Raw genomic sequence first — 21,466 nt, forward strand, 5'->3', positions numbered from 1 at the left:
GGGTGGGCGTGAAGCCAGCAACCCCACCTCCTGGGCTGGCCGGAAGTGGCTTAGTTACTACGTAGCTCTTCCCGGGAGCTTAAGGGCAAGCGGCGGCTTCTCCCTCTGCTACTACGCATGCTCGGCAGAGAGGGCGCGTGAGAACTCATCAACGTCTAGGGGGAGCTAGACCTGGAAAAGAGGCTGGTTAGCCTTTGGCCCCGCTTGCAACTCTATTTCAACCCCTTCGCCGCCCCCCAGTATCAATGCAGGACCCTTGATCTTACAGTCCCTGCGGATTCTGGCTTTGAACTCGGGGTAAGTGAGAGGCGGGGAAAGAGGGAAGGAGGAGGAGGAGGAGGCTCCTTCTTCCACCCTGCCTGCTCTCCTTCTGTGCTTTGGCAATGACAGCGGCGGCGGCGACAAAAATGGGGGAGGGTCCTCTCTGCGGTCCGGTGGGTGGGGGGAGGTGAAAGGCTGCCCGCCCGCCCGAGGCGCCTCACGTGACTCTCCGAGGGGGGCGGGAGTCGAGCAATGGGGGTACCGAGGCGAGGTGGTCGGCGGAAGGCGCCCCCGCCGAGAGCCGGGGGCGCTGCACCGGTGAAGTAGCGCTTGCTGGGCTTACCTTGCCCGGTTGGGTAGGTAAGGCGCCTGGATACGTGCGCTGGCGCAGCCGTTGCTGGAGAGGCTCGCGCTCAAATCCCAGCTGTGGTAATTAGGCCATCCTCGCAGGGGTGTCGCGAGGACCAAAAATAAAATACAATTAGGGTCGGCGAGACATGCACCCCGCCTATGCGTGTACATAAATACACACATACACGCAACGATTAAATTCATTTATTCTAGATATTTGGTCTGAGCTTTGCAAGGGGTTATTCCTTGCCTCTCACCAATTCCCAAGCTGCAGTAAGCACCCAGACTGACGTTGAGCTCTGTTTGGGGTGGAAGTGGTCAAGGGTTGGCACTTCGTCCAGAAGCAAACCACGGGGTGCATTTTCCCCCATGCGAAGGAGGTCTCTGCTTGCATGCCGTTCAGAGAGGTTGATGAAGGGGTTAACGGTTTCTAACAGATGTCATGCCAGCCTGTGACTTTGCCCCCCCCCCCCGGTTATCAGAAGTTTGACAACTTTGTTAGATATAAGAAAAGTTGTTATAATAGGGCTTACACTAATGTAACTAGGTGTTACATTGTAATATAACTAATGTCACAGAAGAGCAACTAGTATACTATATCCTTAATTCCTCTCTGTATACAGTATTATAAAAAGTGGGTTCAGCTGATAAAGTAGCTGATATTGTGTGGAATGGCTGTCATGGCTATTTACTTTTAATTTCATAAGATACAGCTCAGTACAAAATGGTATATGCATTATTTATTTGCAAACTATTATATTCACGGATGACAGTGTGTGCTATATATTCAATGATCAAAAAACTTGCTAGTTTTAAAATACGAGTTAAGGCTTTCTGATGTTGATTCAAACTCCACAAACTCAGGACATTTGAAGTTAAGGCTGATGAAACCTTAAGAAATATACCCTGTGATCAGCAAGGAGGTTGTACATTGTCACAGATTGTGCTTACTGGCAACTTTGCCTCCATGCACCCCCACTTTTCCTTGGTCTTTCAGGCCCAATCCTGCAAGGGAGGATGGAGTGCCTGGGGCCAGCAAAAATACCCAACATTGTACTGGTTTTGTATTACCGTATTACTTAGTTTATGAAAAGAAAATATATTGAAATAATGGGTTCTGCTAAATAGAGAAGTAATGGTTTCATAACTGTTAATTGTTGTAGTAGCCCTGTGGTATTTTCAATGTGGGGAATGATTCTGCAAAAGCAAAACACAAACAAGCTAGTAGCTGTGTAGAAATAAGCAAATGAATAGGTTTTACCCTCTGTGTTCAGAAAAGTTTGCTTCTGAGTAAGTCTGCACAGGGTGGTAATATCCTCTCTTGCTCAGTAATCTTGCTGCCTGGCAGACTGACTCCCTGAGACCTTAAAAGTTAACTTGCTGTTTACTTCGCTCCTGCCTTTCTGCCAATATGAGGAGAACACTAGGTGGGTGGTAGGCAGGGGGTAGGGGTAGGTTTAAGTATGGGGTGTGTATCGAGATTGTGTGTGGAATTCTGTGTCTGTTTCTGTGGTGGTGTTTTAAGTGTGAAGCAAAGGATATGTGGGGGCAGTTTCAGTGTGGGGTGGAGTGTGTGGAAGTGGGTTCACTGTGGGATAGGGCAGGCTTATGCACGCTCCACCAATGCATGTGATGACATGGAACATAAGCCCTGTGCCTGTACTTGTTTACCATGGACTTTAATGAGAGAGGAAATCTTAATAACTTTTGAGTAGCTTTTCAGAACTTCACCAAGCCAGTGGAAGTGAGGGCTCCACAAGAAGCCTGAATGAAATAGATCAGCAAGTTTCACCAAAACTGGAAAGAATCATTATTTATTATATTTCTTAGTTGACCTTTAAAATAAAGTCTCAGGGCAGATTACAAAAATGTAAAAACTCTGTATTGAAATCAGTTATACAGTATGTGGTCTTAATAGCAGAAGGCCACAACTCAGTGCCTTGCATGCAAAAGGCCCCAGGTTCAGTCCTTTATGGCATCTCCAGTTAGGACTGGGAGAGACTGAAATACTGGAGAGTCCCTGTCAGTCAGTGCAGACAATAATGAGTTGAATAGACCAGTGGGTTTGGCTCAGTATAAGGCAACTTCCTATGTTCCTAAAGAGCAGGAGACAGGGCAAAGTGTAAATTTTCAGCACTTCTCGACTTACTCTGTTATCTGTGGCAACCTTTTTCAGGTCAGTTAGAAATTTGGCACTTTCATAGACCTCTTCAGCCTAGACAACGTAAGCCAAGTTATTAGCTCAACAGACGGCATTTTTATAAGCTATAGAATTTTGAGGCTTACAATGAAAGAACCTCCTGTGCTTTTATAATATATGTTAATATACTGTAGAACATTGTCTATTTGATTACTGTTGAGGATAAATCTTATTGCATTGATTTTCTTCTTAAACAAGATATCTTTATGAACCTTGTCTTGATCAACCCTATTTTCCAATAATAATAACACAACTTAAACTATTGGAAACTGGTACTCAAAGGAGAGAGAAAATTGTATTTCTAATGTGAAATTACACTAAGGAAAAAAGGTGTGGCACTGTTCTTTTATTTTAAGTACCTCATTTTCTAGTAATGGAACTGTGTAGGAGTTTTGTGACCTTCCTGAAAATGGGTGTAGAGGCTAGAGTTTGAACATGAAATGTGTAATTGTGCACTGAACATGCACATCAAGTTTCATTCCTTGCCTCTGTTATGCTTGAAAGCTTGGAATGTTTACACAGGTAGAGAACATTCCCTCCCTGCCCCCCCCCACTTAACCAGGTTTCTCTTGGGTTTTGGTAGACAATAGGTGGACTTGCCAGTGATAAATTGCTTGTGTCTTGTGCTTCTCTGTGTTTTTGTGACAAGCTATCTCATGTCCTGGATGATAATTGACTATATTTAGAAGTCAGCCTAACATTTGTGAAGCTTCTTATTCTGCACGGAGAATTTATTGTTCCCTCTCATTCTTATCTCAACATTCCGTCCATCAAGTTTCATCCCTACAGTTTTTCTTTTTCTTTCACCTCACAGTTTATTTGTTATAGCTTTAGCAAGGGACATATTTTTTCAAAAAGCAAAAACATAACCACCGTAACACTAATACAAAATTAAATGCTACACAACACAATAAAATAACAGTAATGTTTAAAAAAGTATTGTTAACTCCTGAGTTATTTGTTGCCAAATAGATAAATCCAATAACAACTGTAGAATGTTTATTATACAGCAAAATTGAATGAAGATTCATTGTTGTATCTACATTTTAACTGAAAATCAAAATTCTGTACCAAGCTGACATAAGGGTATTCTTCCTTATGTTAGAATGGCTGATGTCATTGGGTGACTGAAGTAATGCTGTAATCCAGGGATGGACAAACTTTTTTCACCCCATGGATTACCGGTATACTCCCTTCTGAGGAACCCTTCTGAGAGCCACGCCTAAGTGGTGGTTGATTGCAAGAGGCAAACGGTGGGGGAAAATATGTAAACTTATTTAGAAGCTAGCTTGTGGGCCAAAGGCCTGCCTAAAGAAAACAAGACAAGGGAGAGGCCAGAGTGGACTCATCCATAGGCCAGAGGAACAGATTTTGGGATATTGTTTCCCACCAGAAATGTTACCCTGGCCAGGAGGCAAAGAAAGAACATCATGGTAAGGGGGACCCAGATCTGGCCCTTGCTTTCTTTTTCTAGTCTTAACCTTTTTTTATTTCATGTTTTTGTCTCTTATGTGTTGAGTCTGCAGGAAGGGACTGCTTAGAAATTTTTAGGGTGCTTTACAAATGTTAAATAGTTTTTTAAAAATTGTTTGCAACATTTCAAACCCTAACATTATGCTTTTTAAATCATTGACAGCTAGAAGCCGCCTACGTGTGCCTTGAACTACAATGACATCATGGCAAGATTTCGCAGGAGAACGTGCATCATTCTGGTGCTCTTTATTTTATTCATATGCTCCATAATGATGGCCTTGAAAACTTTGAGACCTGAAAGAGCTGGGTTTGGAGATCCATTTGGCCTTGGCCTGTTACCAGATTTTCAGCAACGAACAACACATTTAAGAAATAAGTTCAACGTGCAGAGCGGAGCTAAGGAAGAAAGTTTCACACACGCAAAAAATGTTCACCCTTTAACAATGAACTTAAAAAAACCCACCGTTTCTGTAAGGAAACTAGAAGAACATCTGCCTTCCCCAAATTACAACTTTCATGTGTTTTACTACATCTGGTATGGGACACCGCAGTTTGATGGAAAATATATTCACTGGAACCACCCATTGTTAACACATTGGGACCCCAAAATTGCAAGTGATTATCCAAAAGGAAGGCACAGTCCTCCGGAGGATATTGGCTCTAGCTTCTATCCTGAACTTGGACCTTACAGCTCCAAAGACCCTTCTGTCATAGAAGAGCACATGAAGCAGATGAGCTCAGCTTCCATTGGTAAATGGTATTTTATTTTTCTGTATGGCATTAAGCGTTTTGAATTCAGAGCTTTGGTGTGATAAGTCACTTTCCCCCTTCTTTGAACTGAAACTGAACTGTGAGAGAGTCTTACGTAATTTCCCCATTATTAACTGTTTTCTCCATGGGATATGACAATTAGGATGAATCACAAATGTCTTTTTCAGGGATTGAGTAAAAATATATTGAAACCAGCAACTTGGAAGGTAACTACGTGGACTATCGCCTTCTACTAGACTTGTGACCTGTTCTGTTTAGCTAAACTATGGCTGCTTGTACACCTGTAATAACAATAATAATTTATTATTTATATCCCGCCCATCTGGCTGAGTTTCCCCAGCGGCTCCCAATCAAGTGTTTAAAACAATACAGCATTAAATATTAAAAACTTCCCTGAACAGGGCTGCCTTAAGATGTCTTCTGAATGTCAGGTAGTTGTTTATCTCTTTGACATCTGATGGGAGGGCGTTCCACAGGGCGGGCGCCACTACTGAGAAGGCCCTCTGTCTGGTTCCCTGTAGCCTCACTTCTCGCAATGAGGGAACCACCAGAAGGCCCTCGGCACTGGATCTCAGTGTCCGGGCTGAACGATGGGGGTGGAGGTGCTCCTTCAGGTATACTGGACCGAGGCCATTTACAGCTTTAAAGGTCAGCACCAACACTTTGAATTGTGCTCGGAAACATACTGGGAGCCAATGCAGATCTCTCAGAACCGGTGTTATGTGGTCCCGGCGGCCACTCCCAGTCACCAGTCTAGCTGCCGCATTCTGGATTAATTGCTGTACTGAAATTTACTCACTAATCGTGGATTTTGTGAGTTGACAAAGGAGGATCCATAAGCACAGTTTGAAGCTGGCTTTTCAGCTGCAGTTTGCACTAACTGGTTTCTTACTGCATCCCAGCTTGGGCATCCTGGTTTGTTCAGTCACTCCCTTGGAAGGCCACCTGATTATAGAGGCAGAAGGGCAGAGCAGCTGAAAAATGAAACCACTTCAACCGTGTATTCAGTGGCTAATGCTGGTACTTTTGCAGAGCTCAACTTCTGTCCTCTGTCTGCTTGGCCACACCCCATCCACTGTTCACCTCCCCACACATTTTTAATGATGTTTACTTAATTCATCTTAAAACACAATTTTAAGGCTGTTTAACAGATAAAGTTGCACTTCCCCTATTCCTGCAAACAGACAATTTTTTACACTTCGCTTTGCCTTGCCTCTCATTCTCAAAAAAAAAATTAAATATGACCTATGCATCTCCTCTCCATCAGCATTCCCTTGATTTCCTACTTAGAGACAGATACAAACAGAGGTGATTGTTGCATGATTCATACCTACTGGCCAAGAAATGAGTTGGAATCGTATACAGTGGTACCTCTGGTTACGAACTTAATCCATTCCGGAGGTCCATTTGTAACCCGAAACAGCTCATGACATGAGGCGCGCTTTCAGTAATGGAGCCTCCCGCTGCTTCCGCGTTGCCAGCACGCAACTTCCGCTCGCATCCCGAGGCAAAGGTCGCAACCGGGAACATCTACTTCTGGGTTAGTGGAGCTCATAACCTGCAGCGTTCGCAAGGGGGACGGTACGTAACACAAGGTTCCACTGTAAAAGGAGCCATATTGTCCCCACAGGCTGGTTTCCTCTGTCTGTTAAGGTTCTATTCCAACCATTAGGCATGAAAAGGGTATAGACCTACCCTGTTCTACCACCTGATAGTGTAAGGATTATTTTTTGCCCATTCTTAAAAATTAGTCAAACAAACAATAAAGCTAGTACAGTAGTGATTTAATTGGTGACTTGGAGATACTTGAAGATAGCTAAAGAAACTCAATTTTATTGGCTTATGTGTTGAAATGTTTGATACTGAAATCTCAAGGTAGTTGTACATGCTTTGTTTGCTAAATTGCTTTTTAAAAAAGACATCCAATACAAATTGGTTAAACATCACCATAAGTAAAATGTATATTTTGTTCCTTAGGGGTATTGGCCCTTTCTTGGTACCCACCTGGAATGGGTGATGAAAATGGAGAACCTGTTGATGCCCTGGTACCAACCATTTTGGATATTGCACATAAGTACAAATTAAAGGTACACTATTTGAAGTTTTAGACTTGTCAAAGTTGTAGATATGATGGACTGATTGTTCTAAAGTTAGACTCTCTGCACAGTTGTCCTATCAGAGTTTGAGGAGTTGAGTTAATTGCATGTAATTTCATTGTGGCTAAGGTGCTGCTGCCCAAACTCCCTCCCCACCAATGAACCAATCGAAAATTGTTGATGGTCTTGACAGACCACTTAACGATTTTCCCCCCTGAGTGTTATAGCAATTGGAATGTGCTGTGCTGGATGCTGTATGATTTTTAATCGTGTTTTTATTGCTCCTTTTATTTCTTGTATTGTATTATATTACAATTGGGATATAAGGAGGAAAAGAAGCAATAAAATACAATGGAAAATAAATATGAATATTTAATGTGGACATTCCACAGACCACATAAACAAAGCTTGCAGGCCACTAGTGGTTCACAGACCATAGCTTGAGAATTCCTAGCTAAGGAATGTTTGGTGAAGTGCTACATTGATAGAACTAGGAAACAGCCTAGTGTTGTGTATCCAGTTTAGCTACAGTATCTTACACTATTGTAGCTAAAGAGCAATTTTCTGTGTATACATGTCTACTCTGAAGTACCACTGAATTCATAGGCTACAATGCATGCCCATTAACCTGTGAGTCACTTCCACTGAATCCAGTGCACAGATTGCATACAATGGTGCACTGGGTGCTTCTGGAAACACTCATAGGATTGTGCTTTTAGGGCCTGGCAAATGAGGTGCAGCCATTTTTCTGTATATTTCTTGCTAGGCTTACAATACCACAAAAGCAACTCTTTAGTTGGTACTTCTACCTCAGATATGGGGAACTTTTAGCAGTGGCGTAGCGTGGGTTGTCAGCACCCGGGGCAAGGCAAGTAATTTGCGCCCCCTAACCCGTGGATTTGCGCCCCCTAACCCGTGGATTTGCCCTAACCCCAGATGTTGCGGCCGGTGCGGCCGGCCCCCCCTGCACCCCCACGCTACGCCACTGACTTTTAGCCTTCCAGATGTTGCTGAATTACAACCATTGGCCAGGATGATTAGAGTTATTGTTTTTGTTTGTTTGCTTTGTTTGCTACTATACTGTGTATTTTTGTGTGTTTTTATTGTGATCTTCAGATGAAAGGTGGTATAGAAATTTAATAAATAATAGCAACATTTGGAGGGTCAAAGGTTCCCCACACCTGTTAGTAATGCAATTTATATTAATCACAGTTACATTTTTGTTGTGGTTGTTGTGTAGGAGTATATTTGAGTTACTTTGCATGCACTTCTATTGGCTTTACATTATTCTGTTGAATTGTGAATTGTAATAGAGTGCTATGTTGCACTAACACTTGGAACATGTTGCTCCTTGTTTAAGTTCATAACTCTCCTGGGGTGAATTGCTTGGAGTTTTTATTCTTGCTCGCATTGCCCTTGCTAGGTTTCTGTCTCATGATGCACTTTAAAGTAAAACAGCATCTGAAACAAATACAGTTCCCAAAGGGTTTGCGCAGGCTGTACATTTTATCTCCTTACTTCATAATCTTGGATACAAATCTTGACCAAATTCCGATCGCCTATTCTTAATTCATTTGGTTTCCAAATGAATACCACAACCTAGTGATAGGACTGAAAGTTATATTTATCACAGTTTGTCTAAAGTGACTTTATCATAACTGGTATCTCTGTAAGTGCTAGCTAATTGCATTGTCATGCATAATTGTGTTATATGTGGTTCAGTTGTTTCGAAGAACTACCTCTGGAGTGGGTGGTAAGATGTACTAAACTGGTGGCTTGTGCAAGCTTTTGATGCAAACAGCCTTCAGTGGTTTCCTGCAGTCTTCTGATCCTCAGGGGGTTCTATACTGGGGAGGAGAAGGCAGGAAAACCTTACAGCTTCTGCTTGTGCAACTATGGCTCAAACTCAGAATATTTAGGCTCAAAATGGAGATTTCAAGAATAACTTCTGCAAACCTTGGTATTCCCCTAAGCCTGCTGATACCTCCCTTCTGTTTATAGACAGTAATGTTTTGACTGGTGATTTTGACTCACCTTTGACTCACCTTTGAACTTCATAAATAGAAGTGTTTGACCTTCACTATGTTGAGATTATTCAGTTATTTAAAAACACCTATCTAATATTTCATTTTTTTAGGTCACTTTCCATATTGAGCCATACAAAGATAGAGATGATCGCAGTATGTACAGCAACATCAAGTATATCATAGACAAGTAAGCACTTCCTCAAGTATTTGAATGTTGATGTTACAACTTAACTCTGTCCAGTGTTTTTCATGTGATTTTGTTTCATTGTGCAGTACACTATCAATTAACGTTCTTAATCCACACAAATAGCTCTGCTTCTTGTTCAAATCCCCTGAATTTTTTCTGCCTGTTCAAGTCAGAGAGATTTGGTTCAATTGCCAGTTTTCTCATATTTATTGCTGTGTCTTAAGGCTGTTTTTCAAACTTCCTGCCTTGCTAGACCCTTAGTTAGCCTTTACTAGCTGAAGTATCATGAAATATGAAATTAGAAGCAGAGCAATAGAATATTTTTTTTCTTCATAGTGTGGAAATGACTAATTTAAATAAAATTAATTGTGCATAACTACATTGGCAAGTGTACATCCTTTACTATATCTAATGATGGTGATGACACATTTGAATGGAAATAAATTTGGGAAGAGCAAACAACACTGCTTAATACCCAATGATACAAAAATGAATGTTATTTACTTTATATTGGTTACTTTCTTTCCTTTCTAGATATGGAGCCCATCCAGCCTTTTACAGACATAAAGTCAGTACAGGTAGAACCCTTCCCATGTTTTATGTCTACGATTCTTATATAACAATCCCTGAAATGTGGGCAAATCTGCTTACTGTCTCTGGATCCCAGAGTATACGCAATACACCCTATGATAGTTTATTCATTGCCCTTCTTGTGGAAGAAAAACACAAGCATGAAATCCATAGAAGTGGCTTTGACGGAATTTATACATATTTTGCCACCAACGGCTTCTCCTACGGCTCAAGCCATCACAACTGGCCAAGTTTGAAAGCCTTTTGTGACACGAAAAACTTGCTGTTTATTCCAAGCGTGGGCCCAGGCTATGTAGACACCAGCATTCGACCATGGAACAGCCACAACACACGGAACCGCGTCAATGGCAAATACTATGAGACTGCGTTCAGCGCTGCGCTTCTGGTACGCCCTGAAATAATCTCTATCACCTCTTTCAATGAATGGCATGAAGGAACTCAGATTGAAAAGGCCATTCCAAAGAGGACTGGAAAGGCAGTTTACCTCGACTATCAGCCACATAAGCCAAATATTTATCTGGAGCTCACTCGTAAGTGGTCTGAAAAGTACAGCAAAGAAAAAGAGCAGTGGCTTACATGAGGTGCATTTCCACTTGGCAGTTCCACGATGGGCCCATCGCTGTGTCTCGCTGATAAATCAAGAACGTTTTAATTTGTGAGGATATCGTCTGCACTATTGCTATAGCTTTCCGAAGAGAAAATGTTCACTTTTAGAGTAATGATAACAATGGCAAGCAATATTAGCCCCTCGGGTTCTTATAATACATTGATAGTGCTAAATACTGTCCCTTTTAATGTTCTGTATATTACCAGTACACTGTCTAGAATATTTGATTTATAACACTAGTAGAATGATACAGAGCTTATTCCAGCTAAAACAGTTGCTTGGGGTCTCTGTACCCAGTTGGACTTCTGAGCTTTCCCCTTTCCTGAAGAATTCCCTCAAAGTGAGAAAACCTCAGAAACAACTTCCAGTGCAAGGTGAAGAGGTGTGCAAAAACAAAACAAACCCTAGCACTCAAATGGAAACCACTGTGGTGCACTTAAATGTGCTCCTTAGGTCAGGCCCTTTAAAGAACAATGAACAAAACCTTTTACAACAGTTTCTTAAATATTAATTTGTATATGTGAAGCATCTTTTCCAGTGGGAACGTAGAGAACTCACCAAGGAACCTTCCAGAACAAGAATCACTTTTTTAAAAATGTATTGGAGCTGCAGAGGAACATTGCCTGATTTTCCTATGCTACTCCCATTCATTGCAATTCAAACCACAGGAATTGGTGGTAGGTGCCCGTGATGTATATTATATATTTTGTAGAAAAATAAACATGTTCTCCTTATTTTTTGCACTTATTTTGGTAGAAATAATGAGTGAACTAAAATTATCATGATAATCATAATTAGTAATTGTTTCAGTTAGGTTTTTTAAAGGCACATTTACTCATTTTGTTTGGCATTGCCACATGAGCAGAACACTCAGTTTGCTTTGCTTTAGATCCTAAGTACAGGAATCATTTTCAAAGAAGAAAAATGTTTTTAAGTGCTTAGAATGTTTAGCAGGATTTAACTTTTTAGAGTACAGACTCAGAAAACAATCATTTGGAATAGTATAAATTGTCGGTTGTGAGCATTTGTAGGAGCTTTAAAAATGTCCTTTTAAAAGAATTGTATTTCCCCAGTGTGGTGTTAATATCTATTCCACGTGAAATTGGAGACACCCAACTTTGGATAGCAAAGACTATGTTCTTCCAAACACACTGCCAGCTGCAGTCTGGGTTGAGCGGACTATAACATGAGAGCACCTGTGCTTTGAATCATTTCTCACTAATGGGCTACTGGATGTTGTGATTTTCAGTGAGTGCCTTATTATCTCCAAATTGAAAGTGCCTCTCTAATGTGCTCCCTAGACACTTATCCAAAGCTAATATAGCAAACACACAAGCTGGATTCATTGTCTTATTTTATGAGTTTGGTTCTGCAGTTTGTTTGTTTGTTTGTTTGTTTGTTTAAAAAAAAACTATATTATGCTGCAGGCGAAAGGATTTGCCCTTCCCTTTTTTGCCCAGGGGTGGGCAACCCCATCCCTATGGTGTTATTGGAAGTTGAGCTTAACAAACCAGATTATTTTCTGTTTTTAATTTGTTTTTATTCTGAAGCAAATTCTGAGCCCAGCTTGCAGCTACTGTGCTTCCAGTAACATGGAGTGTGACAAAGCTCAAGCAGTTTCCTCCACAAGCCCCTGTAGCTTGGTCCATTATGTAATTTGGTGGTTGCAACATAGGAAGGCTTCCTGTATGCTTTCCTTCTTTCCTAGCATCTTGCTAAGAAATGTAATTATTTCAAGAAGCCCAAGTCCTTTGAACAGCCATTGTGTGCCCAGGAAACATCCTACAGTTTCAATAGGAGTAGCCTACTGAAGACCTCTGTACCGTTGTTGTTGTAGCTGCCAGGCCAAGTAAGTCGGAAGGAAGGAGAAGCTGGAAAACAACTTGTAGAGGTATAATCCAAACCAGTTCTGTGAGGCCCATCCCTTTTTAAGCTACTGATAAATGGTTTTTGGAGTTCATGCAGATGAGATCCAGATGTTTATTTCCCCCTCCTAAAAAACACCCATTGTTAGTGACTTTGCAAATACTGACAATTTCAAGGCTTTTTGATATAGATGATAGATAGATAGATAGCAGATTGAACCAAGGACACCAGCCAAACTGAAATGGATTGTTTATTGCCACTTTTGTAACAATTTGCACAAAATTAAATTAAAAATCTTCTTGTACATGCACTTCTCTGCCTTTCAGGTCATGGAAACTGATTTTTTGGCAGACCTTCACTGCAGTGCCATGAATGGGTATCCATACACTGATGGTATAGCTAGAATGTGAAGATTAATTACTTAAGTTCTGTTCATTCATCCATCCATCCAATTTATAAGAGTAGCTAATACGATGGAAAATACTGTGAGCTGCACTTTATCCATCCCAAATAGGCCGTAGTTTAGAGCTAAGGCACACACATCCACTTGGGTGCATTGTGCTTCCCATATGTAAATATTAACTTTTAAAATTTGTTGTGAAACTCAGTGTTCATCAGTGAAAGAGCTTTACTAACACTGGCTTCGCCTTTGGGGATGAATTGATGGCTGTTTGTTAATCGTGGCACTTACTAATTACTATTTGAATTAGTTGTATGAAGTCCCATATAGTAACAAAATGAAACAAAATCAAGCTCAAAAATAAGACAGTAACTTGGAACTTGTCCCAAATTCTGTGCATGGCAACTCATTAATTGAATTTGATTTTCTTACAGCACAATCCTGTCCTTGTTTACTCTGCAGTAAATCCCACTGAGTTCAGTGGAGCTGAATAGGCATGCACAGAATTTCGATGTTGATGCCTTCAAATTTCCTAGAATCATTATATGTCCTTAAACCTGGGGCACCTATAGCCTTCTAGATATTGTTCGGCCCGAACCCTTGTCAGCCCTAGTCGGTATGGCCAGCAGTCCAAAGTTGATGTGGTATTGTTGTCCAGCAAAATCTAGAAGGCCCCTTCTTTGCCTTAAACACACAGCGCTTATGGTGTATTTAAAGTAATGCTTTCAAATTCTCATGATCAGTTAAAATTTAGGAGTAATAATGGTTTGAAACCAGTTTTGCTACTACTGCTTAGGCACTTTAGACATCTAATCAATTTTGTTTAAACACCATATTGCATTTCTTAAAAGAAAATCGCAACATAAGCTTTTAAATATTTTCCTCCATTTATTTCATTATAATTCTGCTAAGGGCTGTGATCCAAAGCAACAGATGTAGTGCTGCATACACAGCTGCAACTTGTAGTCTATAGCTCTGCTCAAATAACTGCATTTAAGGTGAAAACTGGCTTGTCTTTACAGCAGTGGGAGCAGTTCAGGATCTGAAGGAGCTTCCAGCTTAAGTGTGCACACTTCTCCCCAGGATACCCTAATAGCTTCACTATTTTCCCACCTAGAGCTTCAGGGCATCTGCAAAATGGTCCCGGTGTCAGCTAGAGAATTTTTTTGGCAATCATTTTCCTTTCCAAATTTGAAATTTTGAAAGGAGGCAACTTTGAAGTATTTTGTTCATTTGAAGTATATTTTTTTCAGACATAGTTCTTCTCTCTGCTGCTGCTGCTGCTGCTTAGCAGATGGTTTCTACTTGCTTTTGCAATTCTAGTCGCAATGAGATTTCTTCACCTTATCTCATAGAATGTTATATTCACCTAGCATATACATAATATGGAGAGTTGAATGCGGATCTAGTCTGACACTTGCTTTCACTGCTAAATATGTAGTTGGGGTGCATAGAGTGTGTGGAAATTGTAACCGGGGATTGGGGGGGGGACAGGGCAGAGGAGGGAGATCTGACATTTGGGTAGAGGGCATGTAGGATACGTGATGGGAAGTAACTCGCAAGGAGTATCCTTACATAATACAATTTGGTCCATTGGCTACATAGTGAATACCACTGAGAAGTGAGAGCTTTTATTCTCAGAAGTACAGCAAGGCTTGGAAAGCACATAAAGGAAGCTTGTACTCAAGACATTTTCATATACTTAGGTTCAGGTCACTTGTATAGTTCCACTTGGATTTGCAATGAGTTAGGCAGACAACTGTTGCAAGTACAGTCAAATAAGTTTGAATCACACTTCTTCAGTAATCTTTTAAAACCCTGCACCAGGGTTTTTAAGATAATAATACTGTCTGCAGACTAAGGAACAGACCTCACTGCATGATTCATACCATAGTAAGCCACTGTCACATGGTAACTATGAGGAAGGAAAATCTGAATTCCAGAGTGGTTGATTTAGAGCTTAAAGGGCTCATCTGCAGGGCTACAGGTTTTTACAAATCACAACCTAGCTTGCAAATTCCATTCTCTTCTGTCCGAATTAAGTGTGTGTCTCAACAGTTGTTACAATTATACGATAATAAGGTCTGCTTTATGAGAAATGAAATTATTCTAATTTACTTTTAAATAAATAGTTGTAAGGCTTTTAATGTGCACAGTGTTAGTATGAATACATGAATGAGACGTTAGACAGCGTTTTGTACACACCTACATTGAAAATATGAAACATATGCGGGGGGGTCAAGTTTGACCAGGGGGTCCGGCGCGCTTCCTCCGCGCAGCTCTGCTCTTCCCCCTTGGAACCTTTGACTCCAGCAGAGTAAACACAGCAGAAGCAGAAGCCGGAACGTTCTGTCGTGTGGTGGCAATAACTCAGGCTGTCACGCAGCTCTCCTTATCTTAAAGTCTTTATTGCTGTACAGATCAACACATCGTAAATCTTCCCGGTGAGACGCAGCTCATGTTGCTCCTTTCTCCTTGGAGCATAACACGCAGACTGAAAAACACACAGAGAAATCCACGCCCCTTCCGTGTTCTCTGCCCGCCCTCAGAATGTGAGGCGTCATCACTCAGAACTCTTAACCCTGTAAGTTCTGAGCCCCCTCAACACCCCCTCTCGAATCACATTCTGAGAGGACTTCTGAGTGTTCAACACCTTCCCCATTGCCTTCCGCCCCTTCTTGGCATCGTTGTTAGGCACCTGTTGAACCTCACAAACCTCAGGTTCGCACTGTGCGAAACCAACCCACGCATTTGTGACCTGAAACCTCTCAGGTGGAATTTCCTTTGTTGCCCTTGAAGACCGCCTGGGCACAAATTGGGGTTCTTCTCCTGACCCACTGGGGCCAGCATGTGCGTCTTTTTCATCAGAAGACTCCCCCTCTGACTTGACACGTCTGTGAGCTTTCTCCATTATGCGCACAGGAGATGAGGGCTCACTCTTGGACACTCCCTTAACAACCTGTGGAGACGCCCTACTCTGTTCAGGGACCTGGTCTCCACCAGCAGGTTCAGGCTCTGGCTCTCTTTCCTCCTCAGCGTCAGACAGACAATCTGAGTGAACGTCAGAGCGCACTTTGCGCCTTGCCCAACCATCCTGCTCAAAGAACTCAGCCTGTTTACTGACCAGAAGCTTGGTCTGATCACCTTCTGGATATGCGAACCTCCACCCTTTTGTCGCGGGTTCATACCCACAGAAGATCATTTCCTGGTACTTCGGACCACCTTCTTGCTGCAACCACTTTGGTACAGGCACCATGGCCCTGCAACCAAAAGTGCGAAAGAAATGCACAAGCGGCTTCTGCCGATGAAGCAGGAAATACGGGGTGTCACCTACCACTGAATTGTAGCACCTGTTCATCGTAAAATTGGCCGTTTTTACCGCCTCCCCCCAAAAACTGTGAGGCAAACCAGAGTCATCCAGTAGAATCTCGGATGCTCGGACCAGAGCTTTACTCCTCAGCTCTGCCACGCCACTCTCCTGAGGAGAAGTCACCTTGTGACGTATCCCCCTCTGGCGAAAGAAACCCTTTAGAGCAGACCCAGTGACCTCAGAACCACGGTCAAACTGGAAACCTTGCACCTTGGTGGAGAACCTCTGTTCCACCTCCGCAACCCAATCCTTGATCAGTTGCGCTGCTTCCTCCTTCGTTCTCAGCGTGAACGCCCATGCGTTCCTTGTAAAATCATCTGTCAGCACCATCAGCCACTTGGCCTTGCCCAGACTTGGCTGTGGCATACTTAAAAGGTCTGCATGCACAAACTCAAAAGGCTTTGTGGTGACCCTCTCCACTCTGGGATCATTAAACCCCTTGTTTCTGGCTTTCCTGCAAGCCTTGCACTTCAAAGGTTTACCACATTCTTTTACCTTGCAACCTTTGGTGCACTCTGATAACATCTGGACGTCCTCACAGGACCCATGTGACATTCTCTTGTGCCACACGCAAGCACACGACACATGAGTGTGGTCAGTGGCTTTCCCCTCACCCTCGAGAGGTGATTCCAGAACAAAGAGGTTGTTCTGATTTTTTCCAACACTTACGAGCTCCTCCCCATCTCTGGAAATTGTACAAACATCTTTTTCAAAACTCACAGAATATCCCTCCTGTAAAAGAGAAGGTACAGACAGCAAGCAATGCTTTATCTCAGGGAGAACATAAACCTTCAATTCAGCCTGTAAAAAAGAGACAAACAAGTTAGAAATATGGGTTACACGGCCCTGTGCACCTGTAGCAAATCTAACAGTTTTCTCAGTTGAAACAGCCTTGCAGTTCCACATTTGTCCATCAGGTGGCGCTGTTACCAAATGGGCATTCGCAGCTGAGTCAACAACCCAACGTAGGACCCTCCCCCCACTGGAGTTGTCCTTCTTTGTTGCCTTAGCAACTGACTTGACCTTGGAGCTTTCGCTGCAGGTGGTGTTGTCCAAAACCGCCATCGAAGCAGACAGTTGAAAAACGCTCTCCTCCCCTTCCGGCCGACCCTGGGACTTTCCACGCTGGCCTCTTCTCCCGGGCTGGTTCCCATGGGAAACGACCTTGGGCGCATCCTGCCTTGGCTCTCTCGCTCTCTGTGGGCAGTTGCGTCGCAGGTGTTCAGCCGAGGCACAAACAAAACATCGCCTAGTGCCTTTGGTCTTCTCTGCCCTCCCAACCTCTCCAGCAGCTCTCCTTGAGGCTTTTCTGCCGTTGGGAAAATGGCTTTTGGCTTCTGCTGTGGTTTCTCTGCAAACCCCTTTCAGCTCCTGCCAAACAGCCTGGGCACTCTCAAGACTCTTGGACTGGCCTTTCTGGCCTGCACCCCCAAACTTGGGTGCACAGCCACCAGAGGAACAGCTAGCCTCTGCTTTCCTCTTCCCAGCTTCCAGCAGCTTTGCAGCATGCAGCTCATATGTAGGGGCATTCCGGCAGCCCTCCAACACAGTCCCAGCCCCCTCTGGGCCTTCTGGGCATTCCTCAGCCTCTGTGCAGCTCTTGGCCCCCTCTGGGCGTCCCTCTGGGCTTCTTGGGCATCCACCAGCCCCTCCTGGGCATGGTGCTTCCTCAGAGCAATTCTCAGCCCCCTCTGGCCTGGCTCCCACTCTCTCCAGTGCCTGCCTTCTCCCGGCCCAGGGCTTGCTCCCGTCCACCTTATCAAAAGGGATTGACGACTTCTGGCTGTCTGCCATCTCTCCCCGGGGGCCCAGCTTACTTACAGGTACCTCCCGGTCCGGCAGATCCTTCCCAGCGAGCTCCCTTCGGCTGGCTCCAGCTACTCCTTAGCTGGCCTTCTCATCGGCTGGCCTCCGGCTGCCGCCTCCTCACACGCACGAACGTTGCTTATCTTTAATGCTGGTCCCCATAACCTATGCGGGGGGGTCAAGTTTGACCAGGGGGTCCGGCGCGCTTCCTCCGCGCAGCTCTGCTCTTCCCCCTTGGAACCTTTGACTCCAGCAGAGTAAACACAGCAGAAGCAGAAGCCGGAACGTTCTGTCGTGTGGTGGCAATAACTCAGGCTGTCACGCAGCTCTCCTTATCTTAAAGTCTTTATTGCTGTACAGATCAACACATCGTAAATCTTCCCGGTGAGACGCAGCTCATGTTGCTCCTTTCTCCTTGGAGCATAACACGCAGACTGAAAAACACACAGAGAAATCCACGCCCCTTCCGTGTTCTCTGCCCGCCCTCAGAATGTGAGGCGTCATCACTCAGAACTCTTAACCCTGTAAGTTCTGAGCCCCCTCAACAAAACATACTCTGTATGCTATGAAAAAAGAACACTGCAGGAACACTGTTCTTGGAGTAAGAGTTCATGTGATTTGTATTTTCTGAAATGTTCATTCTGCCTCTTATTTGCCAGGGATTTCTTTGAACTTCAGTGGAAAGCATACTGAATAGCTTAATAGATACTTTCTTTGGTGAAACATTTGTTAATATATGCTGAAGCTGTTTTTGAAGCCCAGCTCACATTTCAAAAAACTGAACCATCAAAAGCTATGTAAGGACACAATCCTACAGCTGATTAAGGGCTGAGGAGTCACCAGAAATGACGTAAGTGCCATTCTGGAGGCATGGTACTTATGCTCCCAGAGGACCCCTGATACACCTGTGGAAAACTCTGTGGGCATAGAACTTATGCTGGTTCTCTGGCATCAAGCAGAGAGGTGTGGGACACTGGGTCAGGATGTGGTGCGGCAGCTAGGAGTCCACAGGACACTCCTTCCCAGACAGGTTCCCCAGAGGAGTCTTTAATTATACCAATCCTGGAGCTGGTGTAGTTAATCATTCCCACTGAAAGGGTTGGGGGGAAAGGTAGAGAAAAGCTTGCCAGTCACCTCCTGTCCTGACTTCAGCAAGTTGATGGGGCTTAGGAAGTGGTTGGAGCTTCCCCAAAGAATCTTCACAGCCACACACATGCACAACCAGCACCATAGGATTTTTCTGCCCATGTGTTGTAATTGGTACAATAATGCTTGAGTGAAAAGTGTGGTATGTTTTGTGATAGGTTTCTCTTACCTTTTCCCCTTTGTTTTAGCTAAATAAGGCACAATTGCTTTCTTTTGTTTTTCTGGAGAAATGTGTTGGAAGAACCCTCCACGTAAAAATAATATTGTGCATACATACTGTAAACATTAGGTTGATTAATTGTGAATGTGTTCCGGCTTAAGCAAATTGTGTTAATTTTCCCACTGTATGCCTTAATGAGCCAATTGAACAACCCATACTTTCTTTCTGGGACTAATTTAGATCACTCCCTCCTGCTCTAGAGGGAAGAGTTTGTATGGAAGAGATTGATGCTTGGTAGGTTGCTCAAGAAGCAGTCAGTGAAATATGTGTAGCATAGGCTATGGCTTGCATTGGAGTCAAAATTACATTGTCTAAGCCATGATATTTGGATCCAAAGTTTTTCTTAGTGCAGAACAATCCTTACATGTTATGCTTCCATGAGCATCACCAACTTTAACAACAATTTGACATCCACCTTGAATTAAATTTGTCGTATTGAATGCTGCAATTCTTTCTCAGCTCAATTGGTGAGTTGGGATTTTGTGGAAGATCATTTTCCTGGGTTTGAATGTTGCAGATAATTTCTAGTGTTCATGGCCGCTGATGGATATCCGTCAACTGTGTTTTCCTTTTCTGTCAGTTGGGATGAAGATATTATATGCAAGAGCATTGCAAAAGTCCCAAGTGAGCTAGAAATTATGCCCTTAGCTCAAAAAGTCCTCTTCTTTTTTCTGTCATATCATTCCTTCTCTTGTCTACCTTCCCTGCCAACTGTATAACTTTGAAGTTATTCCTGTGCGATTTAATTTTAAAGTTAACAAATTTGGTTCATGCTCCTTTGTGCGGGAAAGTCACTGTAACTCAGCAACAGGTATATGAATATGTGGGTTTGTTTTGAAAGTTTATAGCAGTGGGGTTGAGAGGGGAGCTAAACAAGATAATGCTAGACCATTTCTTTCTTTTAAAATAATAGCTGGAGCTGCAATAGTTGGGAATTTTCAAGCATGTGACATTATTCTTTAATTGTTCAACATAAAGCACCACCCATTTTTTTTAAAAGTACAATGAGCATACTTGTATGATCCAGCTGCTGCAGAACTGCAGCTCTTTATATTGCAGGTGGAGAGTAAGATACCTGCAGTAAACAAATCTTTTGCACATTCAAAAATAGAATTTAGGGAGAGTTCTGGTTTTGGTATGTACAGGGAGGTTGTGGTGTGTTTATGTGGAGACATATTCAAAAATTCAGTTTCCAACTAGCAGTCTCCAGTGGTAACGGTCCAGCAACAAATACACCGCACATGGAGTTTCTCTCTTAGTTTAATACGTAATTTGAATCACTATTAATTGCTTGACTATTTTTCCAGAATTTTTCCAAAATATGAACAATAATTATGAACTGTATTTATGTACTGTTATGTTTGCAAATGTTTCTTGACTGTTAGAGGCTTTTATGGAGAATAAGTGCCTTTTTAACGTACTGTATGCATTTTACTAGATATTGACCCTTAGTGCTGTTAAGCATTGTTTAATTTTTCGATGGGCATCCAATGCACTGCTGAGTAAAAAGCCCACACAGTTGCATGTCAGTTACAAATGGTGCATGCATGTTCACAATGACACATTCATACTTTCATTTAAACGCCTTCCTCTGCAGAAAGGGTATGGTATACATGCGCCCCTGGGGAAAGACTTGAGTTCCTACTTCAACTTAACATTATACATTATTCACAATAGATGTGGCATGCTTTTATTTTGTATTTGAGTTCCTGTACCTGACTACAAAAAGTAAAGCACAAGAAACAGTCACAACGGAGTTTAATCTTCCGAGTTGCCTGCTTTATTGACTTGCTTTGTAGCATTCACTTACACTGAAATCCATTTTCTATAGCTACTCTTCAGTTTATGTGCCCTAAAAAACAAAGGCAATGGGGTATAACAGCAACATTTCTTATTTCCAAGATTTATAGTTTAGCTGAATACATTTCAATATATACATCTTTGAAAGCTCATTGGGGAACCAATGGATGGTGTGAAATAAAACATTTCCTTAAGCTTTGGGTTTTTTAAAAGCTTCTCCCCTGCATCTTCCCACTCTGCCACAGATTTTCTTCTACATGGACTTTATGTCCAGTAACAGCTGGCTGAAATTAC

The 21,466-nt window shown here is 42.6% G+C and overlaps 1 protein-coding gene across 4 annotated transcripts; it reads left to right on the forward strand.

Annotated features, from left to right (window-relative positions):
• Window positions 1-122: 122 nt before the first annotated feature.
• On the forward strand, window positions 123-11,953 carry MANEA (mannosidase endo-alpha). Of its 4 annotated transcripts, none has more exons than XM_053381492.1 (5): window positions 123-297; window positions 4,453-5,035; window positions 7,034-7,143; window positions 9,290-9,366; window positions 9,901-11,953. In XM_053381492.1, the coding sequence occupies exons 2-5, from the start codon at window positions 4,489-4,491 to the stop codon at window positions 10,535-10,537; spliced, it is 1,371 nt and encodes a 456-aa protein (XP_053237467.1). In that variant the 5' UTR covers window positions 123-297; window positions 4,453-4,488; the 3' UTR covers window positions 10,538-11,953. The 4 variants fall into 4 exon arrangements, with proteins under 4 accessions (XP_053237467.1, XP_053237466.1, XP_053237465.1 ...); XM_053381491.1 differs by having other exon boundaries at window positions 124-297; window positions 4,449-5,035; XM_053381490.1 differs by lacking the exon at window positions 123-297 and adding an exon at window positions 525-579.
• Window positions 11,954-21,466: the final 9,513 nt, after the last annotated feature.

The sequence above is a fragment of the Podarcis raffonei genome, chromosome 3, assembly GCF_027172205.1.
Source record: "Podarcis raffonei isolate rPodRaf1 chromosome 3, rPodRaf1.pri, whole genome shotgun sequence".
NCBI lineage: Eukaryota > Metazoa > Chordata > Lepidosauria > Squamata > Lacertidae > Podarcis > Podarcis raffonei.